The sequence below is a fragment of the Coregonus clupeaformis genome, chromosome 39 (assembly GCF_020615455.1).
Source record: "Coregonus clupeaformis isolate EN_2021a chromosome 39, ASM2061545v1, whole genome shotgun sequence".
Classification (NCBI taxonomy): Eukaryota; Metazoa; Chordata; class Actinopteri; order Salmoniformes; family Salmonidae; genus Coregonus; species Coregonus clupeaformis.
Window position 1 is genome coordinate 6,110,451 of NC_059230.1, and position 25,019 is coordinate 6,135,469.

Consider the following 25,019-nt stretch of genomic DNA (forward strand, 5'->3'; position numbering starts at 1 on the left):
TGTCTCCACTTTTGTGGATTGGGGTGATCAGTCCTTGGTTCCAAATATTGGGGAAGATGCCAGAGCTAAGGATGATGATAAAGAGTTTAAGTATAGCCAATTGGAATTTGTGGTCTGTATATTTTATAATTTCATTGAGGATACCATCAACACCACAGGCCTTTTTGGGTTGGAGGGTTTGTATTTTGTCCTGTGGGTTCTGGTGGTCTTTAATAGTTGACTCTAAGATTTGCATTTGATCATGTATATTTTTTTGCTGTTTGTCTCTTTGTGTTGTTGTTTGTTCAGTGTTTTCCAATTTTCCCAGAAGTGGTTTTGTCCAGGAAGGTGTCTGAAAGGAATTGAATTTGTTGTTGCCTAATTATTTTTTGGTAGGTTTCCACACTACTTTCCTTCCCTCTATAGCATTTCTTAATATTATTCAGTTCCTTTGGCTTTGATGCCTCACGATTGAGTATTGCTCTGTTTAAGTAGTCTGTGCTTTTGCTGTGGTCTGATAGGTGTGTCAGTGGGTTGACACTGAACGCTCTGAGAGACTCTGGGTGGAGGTCAGTGATAAAGTAGTCTACAGTACTACTGCCAAGAGATGAGCTATAGGTGTACCTACCATAGGAGTCCCCTCGAAGCCTACCATTGACTATGTACATACTCAGCGTGCGACAGAGCTGCAGGAGTTGTGACCCGTTTTTGTTGGTTATGTTGTCGTAGTTGTGCCTAGGGGGGCATATGGGGGAGGGAATGCTGTCACCTCCAGGCAGGTGTGTGTCCCATTGTGTGCTGAGGGTGTCAGGTTCTTGTCCAGCATTTAGGTCGCCACAGACTAGTACATGTCCCTGGGTCTGGAAATGATTGATTTCCCCCTCCAGAATGGAGAAGCTGTCTTCATTCAAGTATGGGGATTCTAGTGGGGGGATATAGGTAGCACACAGGAGGACATATTTCTCTGTTGAGATCATTTCCTTTTGAATTTCTAGCCAAATGTTAAATGTTCCTGTTTTTATTCATTTAATAGAGTGAGTTAGGTCTGCTCTATACCAAATTAGCATACCCCCTAAGCCCCTTCCCTGTTTCACACCTGGTAGTTTGGTGGATGGGACTACCAGCTCTCTGTAACCTAGAGGGCAACCAGTGGGTACATCTCCTCTATACCGAGTTTCTTGTACCTCTCTCTCTCTACTCATCTATATCATCCATCTCTCTGTCTGTCTCCCTCTCTCTCTCTCTGCTCATCTATATCATCCATCTCTCTGTCTGTCTCCCTCTCTCTCTCTGCTCATCTATATCATCCATCTCTCTGTCTGTCTCCCTCTCTCTCTCTGCTCATCTATATCATCCATCTCTCTGTCTGTCTCCCTCTCTCTCTACTCATCTATATCATCCATCTCTCTGTCTGTCTGTCTCCCTCTCTCTCTACTCATCTATATCATCCATCTCTCTGTCTGTCTCCCTCTCTCTCGGCTCATCTACAGTGGGGGAAAAAAGTATTTAGTCAGCCACCAATTGTGCAAGTTCTCCCACTTCAAAAGATGAGAGAGGCCTGTAATTTTCATCATAGGTACACGTCAACTATGACAGACAAAATGAGATTTTTTTTTCCAGAAAATCACATTGTAGGATTTTTTATGAATTAATTTTTAAATTATGGTGGAAAATAAGTATTTGGTCAATAACAAAAGTTTCTCAATAGTTTGTTATATACCCTTTGTTGGCAATGACACAGGTCAAATGTTTTCTGTAAGTCTTCACAAGGTTTTCACACACTGTTGCTGGTATTTTGGCCCATTCCTCCATGCAGATCTCCTCTAGAGCAGTGATGTTTTGGGGCTGTCGCTGGGCAACACAGACTTTCAACTCCCTCCAAAGATTTTCTATGGGGTTGAGATCTGGAGACTGGCTAGGCCACTCCAGGACCTTGAAATGCTTCTTACAAAGCCACTCCTTCATTGCCCGGGCGGTGTGTTTGGGATCATTGTCATGCTGAAAGACCCAGCCACGTTTCATCTTCAATGCCCTTGCTGATGGAAGGAGGTTTTCACTCAAAATCTCACGATACATGGCCCCATTCATTCTTTCCTTTACACGGATCAGTCGTCCTGGTCCCTTTGCAGAAAAACAGCCCCAAAGTATGATGTTTCCACCCCCATGCTTCACAGTAGGTATGCTGTTCTTTGGATGCAACTCAGCATTCTTTGTCCTCCAAACACGGCGAGTTGAGTTTTTACCAAAAAGTTATATTTTGGTTTCATCTGATCATATGACATTCTCCCAATCCTCTTCTGGATCATCCAAATGCACTCTAGCAAATGTCAGACGGGCCTGGACATGTACTGGCTTAAGCAGGGGGACACGTCTGGCACTGCAGGATTTGAGTCCCTGGCGGCATAGTGTGTTACTGATGGTAGGTTTTGTTACTTTGGTCCCAGCTCTCTGCAGGTCATTCACTAGGTCCCCCCGTGTGGTTCTGGGATTTTTGCTCACCATTCTTGTGATCATTTTGACCCCACGGGGTGAGATCTTGCGTGGAGCCCCAGATCGAGGGAGATTATCAGTGATCTTGTTTGTCTTCCATTTCCTAATAATTGCTCCCACAGTTGATTTCTTCAAACCAAGCTGCTTACCTATTGCAGATTCAGTCTTCCCAGCCTGGTGCAGGTCTACAATTTTGTTTCTGGTGTCCTTTGACAGCTCTTTGGTCTTGGCCATAGTGGAGTTTGGAGTGTGACTGTTTGAGGTTGTGGACAGGTGTCTTTTATACTGATAACAAGTTCAAAAGGTGTCATTAATACAGGTAACGAGTGGAGGACAGAGGAGCCTCTTAAAGAAGAAGTTACAGGTCTGTGAGAGCCAGAAATCTTGCTTGTTTGTAGGTGACCAAATACTTATTTTCCACCATAATTTACCAATAAATTCATAAAAAATCCTACAATGTGATTTTCTGGATTTCTTTTTCTCAATTTGTCTGTCATAGTTGACTTGTACCTATGATGAAAATTACAGGCCTCTCTCATCTTTTTAAGTGGGAGAACTTGCACAATTGGTGGCTGACTAAATACTTTTTTTCCCCACTGTATATCATTAATCTCTCTGTCTTATCTCTCCATCTCCCTCCGTGTGCCTCTCCATCACTCTCTCCCTCTAGTCCTCCCTCCCTCTCTCCATCACTCTCTCCCTCTAGTCCTCCCTCCCTCTCTCCATCACTCTCTCCCTCTAGTCCTCCATCCCTCTCTCCATCACTCTCTCCCTCTAGTCCTCCCTCCCTCTCTCCATCACTCTCTCCCTCTAGTCCTCCATCCCTCTCTCCATCACTCTCTCCCTCTAGTCCTCCATCCCTCTCTCCATCACTCTCTCCCTCAAGTCCTCCCCCCCTCTCTCCATCACTCTCTCCCTCTAGTCCTCCCTCCCTCACTATCTCCCTCTAGTCCTCCATCCCTCTCTCCATCACTCTCTCCCTCTAGTCCTCCCTCCCTCTCTCCATCACTCTCTCCCTCTAGTCCTCCCTCCCTCTCTCCATCACTCTCTCCCTCTAGTCCTCCCTCCCTCTCTCCATCACTCTCTCCCTTTAGTCCTCCCTCCCTCCCTCCCTCCCTCATTATCTCCCTCTAGTCCTCCATCCCTCTCTCCATCACTCTCTCCCTCTAGTCCTCCCTCCCTCTCTCCATCACTCTCTCCCTCTAGTCCTCCCTCCCTCTCTCCATCACTCTCTCCCTCTAGTCCTCCCTCTCTCTCTCCATCACTCTCTCCCTCTAGTCCTCCCTCCCTCTCTCCATCACTCTATCCCTCTAGTCCTCCCTCCCTCTCTCCATCAATCTCTCCCTCTAGTCCTCCATCCCTCTCGCCATCACTCTCTCCCTCTAGTCCTCCCTCCCTCTCTCCATCACTCTCTCCCTCTAGTCCTCCCTCCCTCTCTCCATCACTCTCTCCCTTTAGTCCTCCCTCCCTCCCTCCCTCCCTCACTATCTCCCTCTAGTCCTCCATCCCTCTCTCCATCACTCTCTCCCTCTAGTCCTCCCTCCCTCTCTCCATCACTCTCTCCCTCTACTCCTCCCTCCCTCTCTCCATCACTCTCTCCCTCTAGTCCTCCCTCCCTCTCTCCATCACCCTCTCCCTCTAGTCCTCCCTCCCTCTCTCCATCAATCTCTCCATCTAGTCCTCCCTCCCTCTCTCCATCACTCTCTCCCTCTAGTCCTCCCTCCCTCTCTCCATCAATCTCTGCCTCTAGTCCTCCCTCCCTCTCTCCATCACTCTCTCCCTCTAGTCCTCCCTCCCTCTCTCCATCACTCTCTCCCTCTAGTCCTCCCTCCCTCTCTCCATCACTCTATCCCTCTAGTCCTCCCTCCCTCTCTCCATCAATCTCTCCCTCTAGTCCTCCATCCCTCTCGCCATCACTCTCTCCCTCTAGTCCTCCCTCCCTCTCTCCATCACTCTCTCCCTCTAGTCCTCCCTCCCTCTCTCCATCAATCTCTCCCTCTAGTCCTCCCTCCCTCCCCCTCTATCTGTGAAAAGAGACAGTGAGACATCTATTCTGTTACTTCTTCTATTCCTGTCTCTACACCATTCCTCCTCTCTGCAGGACTGTCTGATCCCACACGCTGTGACATCCATCTCTCCATCTCTTTATCTCTTTATCTCTCCCTCCCTCCTTCCTTCACTCTTTCAGCACACAGAGAGGATGAGAGTTCAGTGGCTTTATAAAGACATCTGGGTTTATAAAAGATGGAGATTGAAAAGTAAAGTTCTCTCTCTCTGTCCCCTTTTGCTCTCCTTCAGACTCTCTCTCTCTCTCTCTCTCTCTCTCTCTCTCTCTCTCTCTCTCTCTCTCTCTCTCTCTCTCTCTCTCTCTCTCTCTCTCTCTCTCTCTCTCTCTCTCTCTCTCTCTCTCTCTCTCTCTCTCTCTCTCTCTTCTCTCTCTCTCTCTCTCTCTCTCTCTCTCTCTCTCTCTCTCTCTCTCTCTCTCTCTCTCTCTCTCTCTCTCTCTCTCTCTCTCTCTCTCTCTCTCTCACTCTTTCATTCTCTGTCCCCTTTTCATTCTTCTTCTCCCTCTTTCTCTTCATACCATACCCCACTTAACCGCTTAAGGATCGGACCCTTTTTTCCAATTTTCGCATAAATGACATACCCAAATATACAGTTGAAGTCGGAAGTTTACATACACTTAGGTTGGAGTCATTAAAACTTGTTTTTCAACCACTCCACAAATTTCTTGTTAACAAACTATAGTTTTGGCAAGTCGGTTAGGAAATCTACTTTGTGCATGACACAAGTCATTTTTCCAACAATTGTTTACAGACAGATTATTTCACTTCTAATTCACTGTATCACAATTCCAGTTGGTCAGAAGTTTACATACAATAAGTTGACTGTGCCTTTAAACAGCTTGGGAAATTCCAGAAAATGATATCATGGCTTTAGAAGCATCTGATAGGCTAATTGACATCATTTGAGTCAATTGGAGGTGTACTTGTGGATGTATTTCAAGGCCTACCTTCAAACTCAGTGCCTCTTTGCTTGACATCATGGGAAAATCAAAAGAAATCAGCCAAGACCTCAGAAAAGAAATTGTAGACCTCCACAAGTCTCGTTCATCCTTGGGAGCAATTTCCATACGCCTGAAGGTACCACGTTCATCTGTACAAACAATAGTACGCAAGTATAAACACCATGGGACCACGCAGCCATCATACCGCTCAGGAAGGAGACGCGTTCTGTCTCCGAGAGATGAATGTACTTTGGTGCGAAAAGTGCATATCAATCCCAGAACAACAGCAAAGGACCTTGTGAAGATGCTGTAGGAAACAGGTACAAAAGTATCTATATCCACAGTAAAACGAGTCCTATATCGACGTAACCTGAAAGGCTGCTTGCGAGCCGAAGAACACCATCCCAACCGTGAAACACGGGGGTGGCAGCATCATGCTGTGGGGGTGCTTTGCTGCAGGAGGGACTGGTGCACTTCACAAAATAGATTGCATCATGAGGAAGGAACATTTTGTGGATATATTGAAGCAACATCTCAAGACATTATTCAGGAAGTTAAAGATTGGTCATGGCAAAATGGCTTAAGGACAACAAAGTCAAGGTATTGGAGTGGCCATCACAAAGCCCTGACCTCAATCCTATAGAAAATGTGTGGGCAGAACTGAAAAAGCGTGTGCGAGCAAGGAGGCCTACAAACCTGACTCAGTTACACCAGCTCTGTCAGGAGGAATGGGCTAAAATTCACCCAACTTATTGTGGGAAGCTTGTGGAAGGCTACCGGAAACGTTTGACCCAAGTTAAACAATTTAAAGGCAATGCTACCAAATACTAATTGAGTGTATGTAAACTTCTGACCCACTGGGAATGTTATTCTGACATTTCACATTCTTAAAATAAAGTGGTGATCCTAACTGACCCAAGACAAGGAATTTTTACTAGGATTAAATGTCAGGAATTGTGAAAAACGGAGTTTAAATGTATTTGGCTAAGGTGTATGTAAACTTCCGACTTCAACTGTAACTGTAACAATTTTCGCCTAAAATGACACACCCAAGTCTAACTGCCTGTAGCTCAGGACCTGAAGCAAAGATATGCATATTATTGATACCATTTGAAAGGAAACACTTTGAAGTTTGTGGAAATTGGAAATTAATGTAGGAGAATATAACACATTAGATCTGGTGAAAGATAATACAAACAAAAAAACATGCGTTTTCTATTTTAATTTTTTTCTCCATCATCTTTGAAATGCAAGAGAAAGGCCACAATATAAAATTGCAGTTTAGGCGCAATTTAGATTTTGGCCACTAGATGGAAGCAGTGTGTGTGCAACGTTTCAGATTGATCCAGTGAAGCATTGCAATACTGGACTATTTTGTATCAAGTCTGCCCAAATGTGCCGAATTGGTCAATTGATACATTTTCAAGTACATAACTATAGAGAACATACAAAAATGATATGGTAATACAAAATGTAAGTTTACACACTCCCAGGAATGTCTTACATGATGGATCATTAGCTTATACACTAACTTTCACACATCTAGATGGCTGGGCGGGGTGGGTGTGGAGCCAGAGACAGCAGGGGTTCAAACTGTAGAACCCAGTTCCTACATTTGAATATAAAAATTGATTTTATCAAACAAACTATGCTACATTTTATCGCTGGGACCCTTAGGATGACAAATCAGAGCAAGATTACCGTATGTAAGTACTTTATTTACCTTCAGAGGTGAATGTATCAAACCAGTTGCCGTGATACGTTTTTTGTTGTTGTGCACTCTCCTCAAACAATAGCATGGCACTTTTTCACTGTAATAGCTACTGTAAATTGGACAGTGCAGTTAGATTAACAAGAATTTAAGCTTTCTGCCCATATAAGACATGTCTATGTCCTCTATAGGATCTGCTGTTACTCACAATAGGCATACTAATCACATTAGCTCAACCATCCCGTATACGGGACACATAGAGGTTAATCTCTCTCTCTCTCTCTCTCTCTCTCTCTCTCTCTCTCTCTCTCTCTCTCTCTCTCTCTCTCTCTCTCTCTCTCTCTCTCTCTCTCTCTCTCTCTCTCTCTCTCTCTCTCTCTCTCTCTCTCTCTCTCTCTCTCTCTCTCTCTCTCTCTCTCTCTCTCTCTCTCTCTCTCTCTCTCTCTTCTCTTCTCTCTCTCTCTCTCTCTCTCTCTCTCTCTCTCTCTCTCTCTCTCTCTCTCTCTCTCTCTCTCTCTCTCTCTATTGTCAACTGTATGACTTATTCCTGTCTTTATGCTGTTTGCCCATACATTTTTTATAAGCCATCTTTATGTACACACACACACGCACAAATTCACACACACACACACACACACACACACCAGCTCTCAGCAGGATATAAACACATCAGCACTAAATGGAGGGAGGGAAGGAGAGAGAGGGAGAGAGAGAGAGAGAGAGAGAGAGAGAGAGAGAGAGAGAGAGAGAGAGAGAGAGAGGGAGAGAGGGGGAGAGAGAGAGAGAGAGAGAGAGAGAGAGAGAGAGAGAGAGAGAGAGAGAGAGAGAGAGAGAGAGGGAGAGAGAGAGAGAGAGGAGATAGGGAGAGAGGGAGAGAGGAAGAGAGGGGGAGAGGAAGAGAGGGGGAGAGGAAGAGAGGGAGAGAGGGAGAGAGGAGAGAGGGAAGGAGAGGGAGAGAGGGAAGGAGAGGGAGGGAGGGAGGGAGGGAGGGAGGGAGGAGGGAGGAGGGAGGGAGGGAGGGAGGGAGGAGAGGGAGGGAGGAGGAGGAGGGAGGGAGGAGGGAGGGAGGGAGGGAGGGAGGGAAAGGAGAGGGGAAAGATGGAGACACATAGGGAGGATGGAGGGATGGAGGAAGGCAGAATGGAAAGATGGAGACAGAGAGAGGGATGAAAGGAGAGATAATGGGGAAGAGAGGGAGAGTCATAATTGAATCATTAAATAATATAATAATCTCATTGTCAGTTTATAAAAGACATACAGATATTATTACATTATCTACGACCATCATGTTTCTCACATCATTATCACTATTGCACCGATGCCTCTCCAATTAGGCTAGGGAGAGAGAGAAAGAGGGGGTGATAAAAAGAGGAGAGAGAGAAAGAAGGGGTGATGAAAAGGAGGTGCCTATTTAGAGAGATAAAGTCAGGGTGTGAAAGAGAGGACAGAAACAGAGAGGGGTAGACTGAGAAGAAAAGAGGGAGAGAGAGAGAGAGAGAGGAGAGAGGGAGGGAGGGAGGGAGGGAGGGAGAGAGAGAGAGAGAGAGAGAGAGAGAGAGAGAGAGAGAGTAGAGAGAGAGAGAGAGAGAGAGAGAGAGAGAGAGAGAGAGAGAGAGAGAGAGAGAGAGAGAGAGAGAGAGAGAGAGAGAGGGAGAGAGAGAGGGAGAGAGAGAGAGAGAGAGAGAGAGAGAGAGAGAGAGAGAGAGAGAGAGAGAGAGAGAGAGAGACATCAGAGTTCTAGATTGAGCAGCAGCTGCTGAAGGAAATGAACTCCTACATTGAAAAAAAAAATAAAAAAACTGCAAGACTGAATGTGAGACAAAACAAGCAACAAATTAAGATAGGCTTGTGAAAAAGTATATATGTTTATACAAATTGTGTAGTTAGCTTAGCTAGCTGGATTGTTTACCAGTTAGCTAACTAAAAAATAGCTAGTCAACAGCACAATAGAAGGACAGAAGACAAAGGACATCAAAGTAAAACAGTTCTCTAAAGACACTAGAGACAATAATTCAAGAAACAACGCTGTTTAGGAAAAGGTAGGCTTATATTGCAACATTGTAGACAACATCACCTGCGTTGCTATGGAAATTGTTTACCCACCAGATACCCAGACGGAGAAAGCCAAGAAAAGTTTCAAAGGTTTGATGATGGGACAGTACCATGAATGTCTGTTTGCAGATCTTACCAGTTGCAAAACAAGAGCAAGTTTAATGTTTAATACCAAACGAGGGCACATATGGAAAAGGGTTATTTGCAAACATTTACGTTTCTCAAAATAGAGAGGCATCAGCCAAGGCTGTCAGATCAGCATTTTTGAAAAAGCTGACCAGAGCAACACATATCAAACAGTCAACTTATACAACAATGGAACTGTATTGGTACAAGGCAATGATTCAAGCCTCCAGGCTTTTGCGAATGTGTTTGCTACCCTAAATGTAGAAGCTGAACTCAGCTCAGAAGCTGAGGAAAAAGTAAAGGAGGGAGATGATGGAGAAAAGCCTCAGCAGCCTCTGTGACCCAGCAAGAAGCCCTCCGTGTCCCTCTACCTACCTCATCTGCAGCAGGCAGAGCCAAGGACATGCCTACAACACCAAGAACACCTGCTATGCAACGTTTCCACAACACCCTCTCTCTAGTCGAAGCAGAGGTCATAGAACTCAGAGAGAACAAGCTTCAAGAGGATGACACTGTCCAGAAACTTTTTTTAAAAAATAGTTAAAACAGTTCAGGGAGGAGAGCAGAGCATCTATTTCTAAATTAGAAAGCAGAATGTACAAACTGAGTCAGACAAATGATGACCTCAGAGACCATCTGAGCACAACAAGAGAGGAGCTAGAGCAGAGAGAGGAGGTACATTGACCCCCTCAACCAGCAGCTGGTCAATATGTCCTCTGCATCTAGAGAACATGTCCACCAGCTTGGTACAACACAGGCAGAACCTGAGACCAGCATAACCAGCGTGGCATCCATCACACAGCCTGAAGACACTGCACCAGCCTCCATGTCTGCTCCGGCCCAGGTCAGAATACCAGCCTCCCAGCCTGCTCCACCCAGACAACCACCCACAACAGCAATCCTTATTGATTCAAATGGGAAGTTCTTGGTCCAGGAAATATTATTCCCTAGACACCAGGTGTATAAGTTCTTGTCACGATCGTCGGAGGAAGTGGACCAATGCGCAGCGTGATAAGTGAACATACTTATTTATTGAACGAACAAAACAACAAACGATACGAAACGTGAACGGTTACAATACACACCATACGGAACAAGATCCCACAAATGACAATGCCCAAACGGCTGCCTAAGTATGGTTCCCAATCAGAGACAACAAGCAACAGCTGATTCACGTTGCCTCTGATTGAGAACCACCCCGGCCAACATAGAAACACAAGCACTAGAACTTAACCACAGAACACAAACACATAGAACCTACACACCCTGGCTCAACATATAAGAGTCCCAGAGCCAGGGCGTGACAGTTCTGGTGTCCTACAACTGAGAGTGCAATGCAGCTACTCAGGCAGACCAGGATTGACACCCCCGACAACATCATCATCCACACTGGCACAAACGACCTTCGTGCCAAAGGTGAAAATGTATCTGGGGCAGTGAGAAGAGTGGCAGAGCGGGCACAGGCTATGTATATACCAACATGGTTGAGTCCACTCTCCTACCAAGAAAAGACTTCCCAGGACAGTTGATCAACAAAATAAATCAACAGATCACTGTGGACTGTGCCTCACTGCTCAATGTTAGAATGGCTCACCATCCCACTCTGACATGTGAACATTTATACGACAATGTACACCTTGATCAGGTCAGTGTCAGAACTTTTGCTAAGGACCTAAAGGATGCAACACTTGGCAGGGACCCACACACACATCACCCCAGCAGCAGAGCCCCCCGCTCCACTTTCTGAAACAACAGTACCCCCACCATCCCCAGGAGAGAAGAGCCAGACATGGCTTATTACAACACAGCTCTACTAGACCAGGCCCATCACAACACAGCTCTACTAGACCCCATCACATCACAGCTCTACTAGACCCCATCACAACACAGCTCTACTAGACCCCATCACAACACAGCTCTACTAGACCCGTCCCATCACAACACAGCTCTACTAGACCCCATCACAACACAGCTCTACTAGACCCCATCACAACACAGCTCTACTAGACCCGGCCCATCACAACACAGCCCTACTAGACCCCATCACAACACAGCTCTACTAGACCCAGACCATCACAACACAGCTCTACTAGACCCCATCACAACACAGCTCTACTAGACCCCATCACAACACAGCTCTACTAGACCCCATCACAACACAGCTCTACTAGACCCCATCACAACACAGCTCTACTAGACCCCATCACAACACAGCTCTACTAGACCCCATCACAACACAGCTCTACTAGACCCCATCACAACACAGCTCTACTAGACCCCATCACAACACAGCTCTACTAGACCCCATCACATCACAGCCCTACTAGACCCCATCACAACACAGCTCTACTAGACCCCATCACAACACAGCTCTACTAGACCCCATCACATCACAGCTCTACTAGACCCGGCCCATCACAACACAGCTCTACTAGACCCCATCACAACACAGCTCTACTAGACCCCATCACAACACAGCTCTACTAGACCCAGACCATCACAACACAGCTCTACTAGACCCCATCACAACACAGCTCTACTAGACCCCATCACAACACAGCTCTACTAGACCCCATCACAACACAGCTCTACTAGACCCAGACCATCACAACACAGCTCTACTAGACCCCATCACAACACAGCTCTACCAGACCCGGCCCATCACAACACAGCTCTACTAGACCCCATCACAACACAGCTCTACTAGACCCCATCACAACACAGCTCTACTAGACCCCATCACAACACAGCTCTACTAGACCCCATCACAACACAGCTCTACTAGACCCGGACCATCACAGCACAGCTCTACTAGACCCCATCACATCACAGATTTATCATCTTATTCCATTCTTTCCATTCTAGAATACGTGTGTGTGTGTGTGTGTGTGTGTGTGTGTGTGTGTGTGTGTGTGTGTGTGTGTGTGTGTGTGTGTGTGTGTGTGTGTGTGTGTGTGTGTGTACATATACATAGAAAGCAAGTGAAATACACTACCAGTCAACAGTTTGGACACACCTACTCATTCCAGGGTTTTTCTTTATATTTAACTATTTTCTACGTTGTAGTGTAATAGTGAAGGCATCAAAACTATGATATTCAAAACATCCGCCTCGTGGAGGAAGTCAGGAAGCTGCAAGGAGGAGCGTCTCCTGAATCCCATCCCAAGCAGTTTTTAATCAAGCGGAAGATGATGACATTGAAACATACCTCTGTACATTTGAACGGACAGTGCTACGGGAACGGATGGGCAAGGCCGAAGTGGGCAAGTCTGCTGGCCCCGTTCCTCTCTGGGAATGCCCAAAAGGCGTATTGGGACCTGAACGACGAACAGGCAGCTAACGGGAGATACTCAGCCGCTACGGGTAGAGCCTGGCCCATCGGGCTCGACGGTTCCACGACTGGTGGTCCGTACCCGACGCATCCCCCCCAAGCCCAGATGAGCGACCTTCTGCGCGTCACCAGGGCATGGCTCCTAACCGACGTATCCACCCTCTCCCTCCTCGACAAAGTGGTCCTGGATCGCTTCGTACGGGCGCTACCCCACGACATGACAGAGGGCAGCGAGCCTATGCGCGCCCCAGACCTTGGAGGGCCTCCTGAAAGCAGTGTAGACGCATCAGAACACTCAGGCCCTACTGAGCGAGGGGACGGAAGGACAACTCCACCGCGGTGTACCCCGAACCGACAGTCGGCAGGGCCAAGGGACCGCAAACCCGTAGAGAGATGGCTGGGGAAGGACCGTACCGCCACCGATATATATTCTTTTTTTTCCTTCTTTTTTTTTTTCAATGTACTTTACTCAAACCAGTGAATATCACTTATTATAAATGAGATCATTAACTATCAGCTCTCTGAATATCCAGGGCCTATACTCTTCACATGTTGGTTCTAAGACAACAAATCCAGAATTTCTTAAAACACATCAAGGGACAGGACATCATCATCCTACTGGAAACATGGTGTCGTGGAGACATTGATACTCAGTGTCCCTCAGGATATAGAGAAAGTTTACTACCATCAATCAAACATAAAAATGTTAAACGGGGCCGGGACTCAGGTGGAATAACCATTTGGCATAAACAGGACTTAGCACTGAATGAAATGAAAAAAGGTACTAGCCACATTTGGCTAAAACTTAACCAAGGTCAAATCTATTGTGACAATGATGTATACATATGTGCAGCTTATGCTCCTCCTTCAGATTCATCATATTATGATGATCCGTTTTTTGACAATCTCTGTATAGAAATCCTTCAATTTCAGGCAGAGGGTAAAGTGCTTCTTTGTGGAGATTTCAATGCGAGAACAGGTTCTGAGCCTGACTACACTGATGCGGGAGGTAACCACCACAAATTTGGACACACCTCCTTGCACAATAGCCCTAAAAAAGGTATAATCTTCGTAAATGATATCATCGGTAGGACTGGTGGAGTTATGTTGCACATGCAGCTAACAAAAACATATGGAAATGTCTGCTCTACCCAAAATTACAACCAAATAATTGCAGCATTACCGCAAAAATGGAAGAGGAAAGTGGAAGGGGGAGAAAGTCAGGAACTTATATTAAAGAACATAATTGGTTAAGGAAAACTGTGATAAATAAAAAAGTATATCAGTTTAATTTAATGACCAAAGGATTGACAGCCGTCCCATATAGATTGCAAAATAGTTGGGAAGAGATTTTTGACGTACCAATCCCATGGCAAAAATGTGAATCTTTCAATTTAAATTATTATATAAAATTATTGCTACCAATAGAATGTTAATTATATTGGTGATACAATCTTCCCAGCTCTGCAGATTTTGCTGCGAAGAGACAGAATCATTAGATCATTTGTTTTGGTACTGTCCATTTGTAGCTTGTTTTTGGTCACAGGTCCAGGAATGGCTAAAGGATTGCAATATTTATCTGGAGCTAACCTTGCAGATAGCATTACTGGATGATCTGAAAAGTCATAGTCAATCGATCAATAATATAATAATATTTTTAGCAAAAATGTTTATTTTTAATTTACAATCTGTATAAACAATGAGAATAGAAAGGTTCAGAATTTTTGTAAAACATCACAGTACAGTTGAAATATATATGGCAAATAGAAATCCTATATGGATGGTGTTAAGAGATAGTTGGGAGGTGTTGAATGGAGTTGAAGGATGGGACTAATAACAACTAACAACAACTAATAACAACAAGATAACTAATAATGTAAGCATACTGTGTCCATAATACGTATATAGGTTATAGGTTGAGAGCTTTTGGGAAAGAGCAGTTAGAAAGATATGGCATATAGAAGCAAACCGGATGGACATCATGAAAATGATCGGAGAGGTTGAGGGTAGTGGAAGTTCATTAGTAAAAACAAACAAAATAAAATTATTGTAAAATTGACTGTGTCCATAAAATGTAGATACGAAGTATAAGCTGGAAGTAGAGGCCTAAGCATTGTTGTTCACTAGTTTACTCCAAGTAGGGAAAGGGTGGCGGGGTTGGAAAGTAATAAAGGGGAGTATATATATAAAAATATGGGGGATTGGAAGTGATGCAGACAATTACTTTGATGGAAGTTACAATCTATCTGCAATATTAAGCTGATCTACCCCCCCCCACCCCCCCCCCCCCACAAAAAAAAAGGGAAAAAAATGAAATAAATAAATAATAATAATAACATTAAAAAATATAAATATATAAGACACTTGATGAAATTAAAAATGAAAAAATGAAAAAAATCAATTCTGGGACAATATAAGCATGACAAAGCCACAAGAATTAGCCATACAAGATGAAGGAGTTTGGAAAACTTATTTTGATAATCTATTCAAAAACATCCCACACATTTTTTTTTTACATCCTTGAATGAGTCATTAAAAACAACCAAAATCCATTACATTACCCAATAACCCAACAAGAACTAAATGAAAAGCTAAAATCTATAAAAACCAAAGAAGGCTTGCGGTCTAGATAACATCAGAAATGAAATGCTTAAAAACAGCACACCTGAGTTGCAAAATGCTGTGCTTAAATTGTTCAACATGTTACTAACTTCTGGCTGCTTCCCTGATGTCTGGAACAAGGGGCTCATCTCCCCTATCCACAAAGGTGGAGACAAATCAGATCCCAATAATTACAGGGGAATTTGCGTAAACAGCAACTTGGGAAAGGTTTTCTGTAGCATTTTGAACTCAAGAATTCAAACATTTCTTCAAGAAAAAAATAATGTCAAATGGCTTTCTCCCCAACCATCTCACTACTGACCATATATACACCTTAGACACACTAATTAATTAACACATCCACCAAAAAAAAGAGGGAAAAATCTTTGCTTGCTTTATTGACTTTAAAAAAGCATTCGATACTACTTGGCACGAAGGGCTATTCTTCAAAATTCTCCAAACTGGGTTGGTGGTAAGGTGTATGACTTAATATAATGTATGTACACAGAAAACAAGTGTACAATAAAAATCTAAATCCAAAGAACATAATTATTTTCGCAAACGTCAAGGTGTGAGACAAGGCTGCAGTTTCAGTCCAAACCTTTTCAAAATCTATATAAATGAATTAGCACACATGTTGGACCATTCTGCAGCCACAGGACTCACACTATTTGACACAGAGGTAAAACACCTGCTATATGCTGATGACTTGGTACTTCTATCACCAACCAAAGAAGGTCTTCAACAGAACCTTAACATTCTAGAGCAATATTGCCATAATTGGGCCCTGGCAGTAAATTTCAAAAAAATGAAAATCATCATTTTCCAGAAAAAACTCAGATGGCAGAAAGACAAATATAAATTCACCCTGAACAACACCATAATTGAACACACTAAAAATTACTCATACCTTAGTCTGACCATATCTGCATCGGGAAACTTTAATATGGCAGTGAATGCACTGAAAGAAAAAGCCTGCAGAGCATTGTATGCAATAAAAATGGAATTATTCAAAATCAACATCCCAATTAGAATTTGGACCTTAATATTTGACAGTGTAATCCTACCAATAGATCTATATGGAAGTGAGGTTTGGGGGCCAATCAATAAACTGGACTTTAAAATGTGGGACAAACATCCAATGGAAGCCCTACATGCAGAATTCTGTCAGAAAATTCTACAAGTCCAAAGAAATACACCAGAATTGCCTACACCTAAATTCAAGTCAAAATTCAACTCTCCAATTTAAAGCACTTCAAACCCAAGAGCTGAGCCCAGAAACGAGCCCTATCAGTCAGCTGATGTTGGACCTAACCAACCAAGCTGACACCAGCACTGCTTCAAAATAAATAATTCAAATAAACTAAATCATGAACCAATCAAAGGACGCATATTTACAACATTGGAAAATCAAAAAAAAAATACCAAAGCCGACTAAATTGCTATCTGGCTCTGAACAGAGAATATGAATTGGCTGATTATCTCTACTCTGTCAGAGATACGAAGCAGAGACAGATCCTTACCAAGTACAGGCTGAGTGACCACCAATTGGCAATAGAAACCGGCAGACTACCCAAAGAGGAGCGTGTATGTGGCCACTGCACGACAGGGGAGGTAGAAACAGAGATGCACTTTCTCCTTTACTGAGATAAATGTTCCTCACCAAGAGATTCATTATTCACAGAAATTACTAAATGTATTCCAAATTGTAACTTATTAAACCCAGAAGAAAAACTAAAATAGTCATGGGCGAAAGAGCAACGGCTCCTCTTGCAGCCAAATATGTATTTTCCTGCCATAGCCTGAGGGACACTGAATAATAACATCTGCATAGTAAGCAGTAATTTATTTATTTATTTACGGGTAGTAGGGGTGATGGTAATGATAGCAGTTTAATGATGGTGATGGTAGTAGTAGTAGTAATGATGATGGTAGTTGTAGTAATGATGATGGTAGTTGTAGTACTGATGATGGTAGTTGTAGTAATGATGATGGTAGTTGTAGTACTGATGATGGTAGTTGTAGTAATGATGATGGTAGTTGTAGTAATGATGTAATGGTGAGGATGACAGTTAGTTAGTTTAAGTTAGTTATAGTTTCATTTTCCTTTTATATTAATTATATTTCTACTATTTTTACCATTTTATTGTTGTTATTTTATTTTATTTTATTATTATTTACTGCCATTTTATATAATTATTTGTTATTCTTTATTAGTTTTTTTTTTTACAATGTATAGATTAATGTATACATTGTTGCTTTGGCAATATTGACGCAATGTTTTTCATGCCAATAAAGCAGCTTGAATTTGAATATGAGAGAGAGTACTGTGTGAAATACCAAATATATGACCATATTAGAGACACATGTTTCGCTTAGATTACACAGACCCACAAAGAATTCGAAAAAAACGAACCCAGTTTTGATAAACTTCCATTTCTACTGGGTGAAATACCACAGTGTGCCATCACAGCAGCAAGATTTGTGACCTGTTGCCACAAGAAAAGGGCAACCAGTGATGAACAAACACCATTGTAAATACAACCCATATTTATGTTTATTTATTTTCCCTTTTGTACTTTAACTATTTGCACATCATTACAACAATGTATATAGACATAATGTGACATTTGAAATGTGTCTATTTCTTTGAAACTTGTGAGTGTAATATTTACTGTTAATTTTTGATTTATTATTTCACTTTTGTTTACTATCTACTTCACTTGATTTGGCAATGTTAACATACCATGCCATTAAATTGAATTGAATTGAGAGACAGAGAGCGCGAGAGAGAGAGAGAGAGAGAGAGAGAGAGAGAGAGAGAGAGAGACAGACAGACAGACAGACAGACAGACAGACAGACAGACAGGCAGGTGTGAGGTGGAAACAAACACAAACAGACCCCACAGAGCCCCAGGACAACAACAACACAATTATACCCAACCAAATCATGAGAAAAAAAGAAAAATAATTATTTGACACATTGGAAAGAATTTACCCAAAAAACTATTTTGCCCTAAACAGAGAGTACACAGTGGCAGAATACCTGACCACTGTGACTGACTCAAAATTAAGGAAATCTTTGACTATGTACAGACTCAGTGAGCATAGCCTTGCTATTGAGAAAGGCCGCCGTAGGCAGACCTGGCTCTCAAGAGAAGACAGGCTATGTGCACACTGCCCACAAAATGAGGTGGAAACTGAGCTGCACTTCCTAACCTCCTGCCAAATGTATGACCACATTAGAGACACATATTTCCCTCAGATTACACAGACCTACAAAGAATTGGAAAACAAATCAAACATTAATAAACTCCCATATCTGTTAAGTGAAATATTGCCGTTTGCAACTTTGTGGCCCATTGCCATGTGAAAAGGGCAACCAGTGGAGCTTCTGCTATGGCAATGTAAACACACATAAGTTTTCCATGCCAATAAAGCCTTTTGATTTTAATTGAGCGTGAGAGAGAGGGGGAAATAGAAAATAACGGAGAGAGAGAGGGGAAAATAGAAAAGGAGAGAGAGAGAGAGAGAGAGAGAGTGCAAAGCTGTCATCAAGGCAAACGGTGGCTATTTGAAGAATCTCAATTATAAAATATATTTTGATTTATTTAACACTTTCTTGGTTACTACATGATTCCATATGTGTTAATTCATAGTTTTGATGTCTTCACTATTATTCTACAATGTAGAAAATAGTAAATATAAAGAAAAACCCTTGAATGAGTAGGTGTGTCCAATCTTTTGACTGGTACTGTACATATAAAAAGATAGAGAGAAATAAGTCACACAAAAAAAAGAAAGAGAGAGAGACGACTAGAAAGAGAGAAAAAATAATTGAAAAGAGATGAAGCGAGAGATGAGGTGTGTTCCAGCCATGTGTGTGACTGTGCGTGTCATGGAGGTCACGACCCCTGTGTGTTACAGTGATATCAAGGGCGAGCTGACAGCAATGCATAAGAACCCCATGGGGCGACATTTGTGTCCCTTCATGTGTGAACACTGTCAGGAGACATTATATATCGTCACATCAGCTGTCACACACACAAAGCGTGCAGGGAAGCGCACACAGGGGGACAAATAAAGTATTCACACACAACTAGAAAACAGTAACAGTAACAGTCTCTATCTCTCGCTCTCTCGCTCTCTCGCTCTCTCTCTACCAATTCAATTCAATTCAATTCAATTTAAGGGCTTTATTGGCATGGGAAACGTGTGTTAACATTGCCAAAGCAAGTGAAGTAGATAGTAAACAAAAGTGAAATAAACAATAAATATTAACAGTAAACATTACACTCAGAAGTTTCAAAAGAATAAAGACATTTCAAATGTCATATTATGTATATATACAGTGTTGTAACAATGTGCAAAGAGTTAAAGTACAAATGGGAAAATAAATAAACATAAATATGGGTTGTATTTACAATGGTGTTTGTTCTTCACTGGTTGCCCTTTTCTTGTGGCAACAGGTCACAAATCTTGCAGCTGTGATGGCACACTGTGGTTTTTCACCCAGTAGATAAGGGAGTTTATCAAAATTGGGTTTGTTTTCGAATTCTTTGTGGATCGCTGTAATCTGAGGGAAATATGTGTCTCTAATATGGTCATACATTTGGCAGGAGGTTAGGAAGTGCAGCTCAGTTTCCACCTCATTTTGTGGGCAGTGTGCACATAGCCTGTCTTCTCTTGAGAGCCAGGTCTGCCTACGGCGGCCTTTCTCAATAGCAAGGCTATGCTCACTGAGTCTGTACATAGTCAAAGCTTTCCTTAAGTTTGGGTCAGTCACAGTGGTCAGGTATTCTGCCACTGTGTACTCTCTGTTTAGGGCCAAATAGCATTCTAGTTTGCTCTGTTTTTTTGTTTGTTCTTTCCAATGTGTCAAGTAATTCTCTTTTTGTTTTCTCATGATTTGGTTGGGTCTAATTGTGTTGTTGTTGTTGTCTCTCTCTCTCTCTCTCTCTCTCTCTCTCTCTCTCTCTCTCTCTCTCTCTCTCTCTCTCTCTCTCTCTCTCTCTCTCTCTCTCTCTCTCTACCTCTCTCTCTCTCGCTCTACCTCTCTCTCTCTCTCTCTACCTCTCTCTCTCTCTCTCTCTCTCTCTCTCTACCTCTCTCTCTCTACCTCTCTCTCTCTCTCTCTCTCTCTCTCTACCTCTCTCTTTCTCTCTACCTCTCTCTCTCTCTACCTCTCTCTACCTCTCTCTCTCTCTCTCTCTCTACCTCTCTCTCTACCTCTCTCTATCGCTCTCTCTCTCTACCTCTCTCTATCCCTCCTCTCTCCCTCTCTCCACAAATGCATTTACATCATATAGCTGATATATTAGTATTAGTATTCACCTCTTCTGTCTTTTACTCCCTCAGAACAGATCCTGGGTCAGTTAGTAACGGTGCTTCACGAGATGCACAGAAGGTTGTAAGTTCCAGTAGCGCACTTGGGAGAACAGATGTGTGTGTGTGTGTGTGTGTGTGTGTGTGTGTGTGTGTGTGTGTGTGTGTGTGTGTGTGTGTGTGTGTGTGAGAGAGAGAGAGAGAGAGAGAGAGAGAGAGAGAGAGAGAGAGAGAGAGAGAGAGAGAGAGAGAGAGAGAGAGAGAGAGAGAGAGAGAGAGAGAGAGAGAGAGAGAGAGAGAGAGAGAGAGAGAGAGAGAGAGAGAGAGAGAGAGAGAGAGAGAGAGAGAGAGAGAGAGAGAGAGAGAGAGAGAGAGGGAGTGGTGTGTGTGTGTGTGTGTGTGTGTGTGAGTGAGTGAGTGTGTGTGTGTTTGTGTGTAACCCAACCTCCAGTCGTCCTGTGTCTGGTTGGAAGCCTCTGGCTGGGTCTTCAGTAGTGACTCTACACTGGATGGCGCAACCATTCACCCTGATCATCTCCTGCGTTAACCCCAGCTCAGGCAGGCTGCGGCCCTCACACACTCGCAACTGGGCATGGACCAGGTCCACACTAGGAGAGGGGGACGGGAGAAAGAGAGCGTTAATAACATGAGTCGTATGTATTTTGGTATTTGGTATTTATTAGGTTCCCCATTAGCTGTGGCAAAATGCAGCAGCTACTCTTCCTGGGGTCCACGAAACATGAAACATGACATAATACAGAACATTAATAGACAAGAACTGCTCTATGTGGACTTTAAGCAGCTTGAAAGGAGAACCAGGTGAAAAAGAGGTTAGATTGTGGTTGTGATAAATAAAACATATGACACAACACAAGTGATTCAATGTTTACAAGTGGATATAGCACACATTATTCAATGTTTACAGATGGATACACAAATGATTCAATGTTTACAAGTGGATATAACACACATTATTCAATGTTTACAGATGGATACACAAATGATTCAATGTTTACAGGTGGACATAACCTGAATGATTCAATGTTTACAAGTGGATACACAAATGATTCAATGTTTACAAGTAGATAGAACACAAATGATTTAATGTTTACAAGTGGATACAACACAAATTCCACATCACCTCTGCTTAGTAACGAATGGTAGTGAACCCACCCACACACAAATGGTAGTTACCCCTGACTGCAGAAATACACATGAGAGAGAATCAATGAGAGAATCAATGAGAGAATCAATGAGACAATCAATGAGGGAGAATCAATGAGGGAGAATCAATGAGGGAGAATCAATGAGAGAGACTGTGAGAGAGACTGTGAGAGAATCGAAGAGAGAGACAGTGAGAGAATGAAAGAGAGAGACAGTGAGAGAGACAGTGAGAGATTTGAAGAGAGAGACAGTGAGAGAATCGAAGAGACATTGAGAGACTGAAAGAGAGAGACAGTGAGAGAGACAGTGAGAGAATTGAAGAGAGAGACAGTGAGAGAATCTTTCGGCAAATCTGACCATGACTCCATTTTGCTCCTCCCTTCCTATAGGCAGAAACTCAAACAGGAAGTACCAGTGCTAAGGACTATTCAATGCTGGTCTGACCAATCGGAATCCACGCTTCAAGATTGTTTTGATCACGCGGACTGGGATATGTTCCGGGTAGCTTGCGAAAATAATTTAGATGAATACACTGAAACGGTGTCTGAGTTTATCAGGAAGTGTATAGGAGATGTTGTGCCCACTGTGACTATTAAAACCTACCCTAACCAGAAACCGTGCATAGATGGCAGCATTTGCGCAAAACTGAAAGCGCGAACCACCGTATTTAACCATGGCAAGGTGACTGGGAATATGGCAGAATACAAACAGTGCAAAAACATCAGTATAGAGACAAAGTGGGGTTGCAATTCAATGGCTCAGACACGAGACGTATGTGGCAGGGTCTACAGACAATCACGGAATACAAAAGGAAAACCAGCCACGTCGCCGACACCGACATCTTGCTTCCGGACAAGCTAAACACCTTCTTCACCCGCTTTGAGGAGAACACAGTGCCACCGACGCGGCCCACTACCAAGGACTGTTGGCTCTCCTTCTCTGTGGCTGACGTGAGTAAGACATTTAAGCATGTTAACCCCCGCAAGGCTGCCGGCCCAGACGACATCCCTAGCCGCGTCCTCAGAGCATGCGCAGGCCAGCTGGCTGGTGTGTTTACGTACATATTCAATCTCTCCCTATCCCAGTCTGCTGTTCCCACATGCTTCAAGATGGCCACCATTGTTCCTAATAATAATAATAATATGCCATTTAGCAGACGCTTTTATCCAAAGCGACTTACAGTCATGTGTGCATACATTTTTACGTATGGGTGGTCCCGGGGAATCGAACCCACTACACTGGCATTACAAGCGCCGTGCTCTACCAGCTGAGCTACAGAGGACCACTTAACCACTTTTCCTGTACCCAAGAAAGCAAAGGTAACTGAACTAAATGACTATCGCCCCGTAGCACTCACCTCTGTCATCATGAAGTGCTTTGAGAGACTAGTCAATGATCATATCACCTCTACCTTAGCTGTCACCCTAGACCCACTTCAATTTGCTTACCCCAATAGATCCACAGACGATGCAATCGCCATCACACTGCACACTGCCCTATCCCATCTGGATAAGAGCAATACCTATGTAAGAATGCTGTTCATTGACTATAGCTCAGCATTCAACACCATAGTACCCTCCAAGCTCATCATTAAGCTCGGGGCCCTGGGTCTGAACCCCGCCCTGTGCAACTGGGTCCTGGACTTCCTGACGGGCCGCCCCCAGGTGGTGAAGGTAGGAAACAACACCTCCTCTTTGCTGATCCTCAACACAGGGGCCCCACAAGGGTGCATGCTCAGCCCCCTCATGTACTCCCTGTTCAACCATGACTGCGTGGCCACGCACACCTCCAACTCAATCATCAAGTTTGCAGACAACACAACAGTAGTAGGCTTGATTACCAACAATGACGAGACAGCCTACAGGGAGGAGGTGAGGGCTCTGGGAGTGTGGTGCCAGGAAAAATAACCTCTCCCTCAATGTCAACAAAACAAAGGAGATGATCGTGGACTTCAGGAAACAGCAGAGGGTTCACCCCCCCTATCCACATCGACGGGACCGCAGTGGAGAAGGTGGAAAGCTTCAGGTTCCTTGGTGTACACGTCACTGACAAACTGAAATGGTTCCACCCACGGAGAAGTGGTGAAGAAGGCGCAACAGAGCCTCTTCAATCTCAGCAGGCTGAAGACATTTGGCTTGTCACCTAAAACCCTCACAAACTTTTAAAGATGCACAATTGAGAGCATCCTGTCGGGCTGTATCACCGCCTGGTACGGCAACTGCACCGCCCACAACCGCAGGGCTCTCCAGATGGTGGTTCGGTCTGCCGAACGCATTACCGGGGGCAAAATACCCACCCTCCAGGACACCTACAGCACCCGATGTCACAGGAAGGCCAAAAAGATCATCAAGGACATCAACCACCCGTGCCACTGCCTGTTCACCCCGCTATCATCCAGAAGGCGAGGTCAGTACAGGTGCATCAAAGCTGGGACCGAGAGACTGAAAAACAGCTTCTATCTCAAGGCCATCAGACTGTTAAATACATTTACATTTTAGTCATTTAGCAGACACTCTTATCCAGAGCAATTAGGGTTAAGTGCCTTGCTCAAGGGCACATCAACCGATTTTTCACCTAGTCGGCTCGGGGATTAGAACCAGCGACCTTTCGGTTACTGGCACAACGCTCTTAACCACTAAGCTACCTGCCGCCCTACCATAGCCATCACTAGCACATTAGAGGCTGCTGCTGCCTATTGAAATCGCTGGCCACTTTAAGAAATGGACCACTAGTCACTTTAATAATGTTTACATATCTTGCATTACTCATCTCATATGTATATACTGCATTCTATAATATTCTACTGTATCTTAGTCCATGCCTCTCTGTCATTGCTTGTTCATATATGTATATATTCATCATTCCTTACTTAGATTTGTGTATATTGGGTATATGTTGTGAAATTGTTAGATATTACTTGCTAGATATTACTGCACTGTCGGAGCTAGAAGCACAAGCATTTCGCTACACCCGCAATAACATCTGCTAAACACTGTGTATGTGACAAAATAAAAATTTGATTTGATTTGTATATTTCTCCACATGAAGAGATGAGTGTTCATAATGTGTTATCATTATGGAGTCTTACTGAAACTCACTTTTAAACAACCACAAATATAACAAAAAGACAGAAAAAGACAGAGAGGTAATTAAAAATGAATGAATACACTGTATGAGTAGAGTGACACACAGTCCCTAGTGAAAGTCTACGCACCCTTTCACATTCTGCTGCC

The 25,019-nt window shown here is 43.5% G+C and overlaps 1 protein-coding gene across 1 annotated transcript in view; it reads right to left on the reverse strand.

The window, feature by feature from the left end:
- Positions 1–25,019, reverse strand: part of LOC123482855 (pyruvate carboxylase, mitochondrial-like) — a 202,578-nt gene that overhangs the window by 53,954 nt on the left and 123,605 nt on the right. The window contains exon 11 of the mRNA XM_045211804.1: positions 21,068–21,230. Coding sequence (XP_045067739.1) covers positions 21,068–21,230 — 163 coding nt within the window. The remainder of the gene's footprint in view (positions 1–21,067; positions 21,231–25,019) is intronic.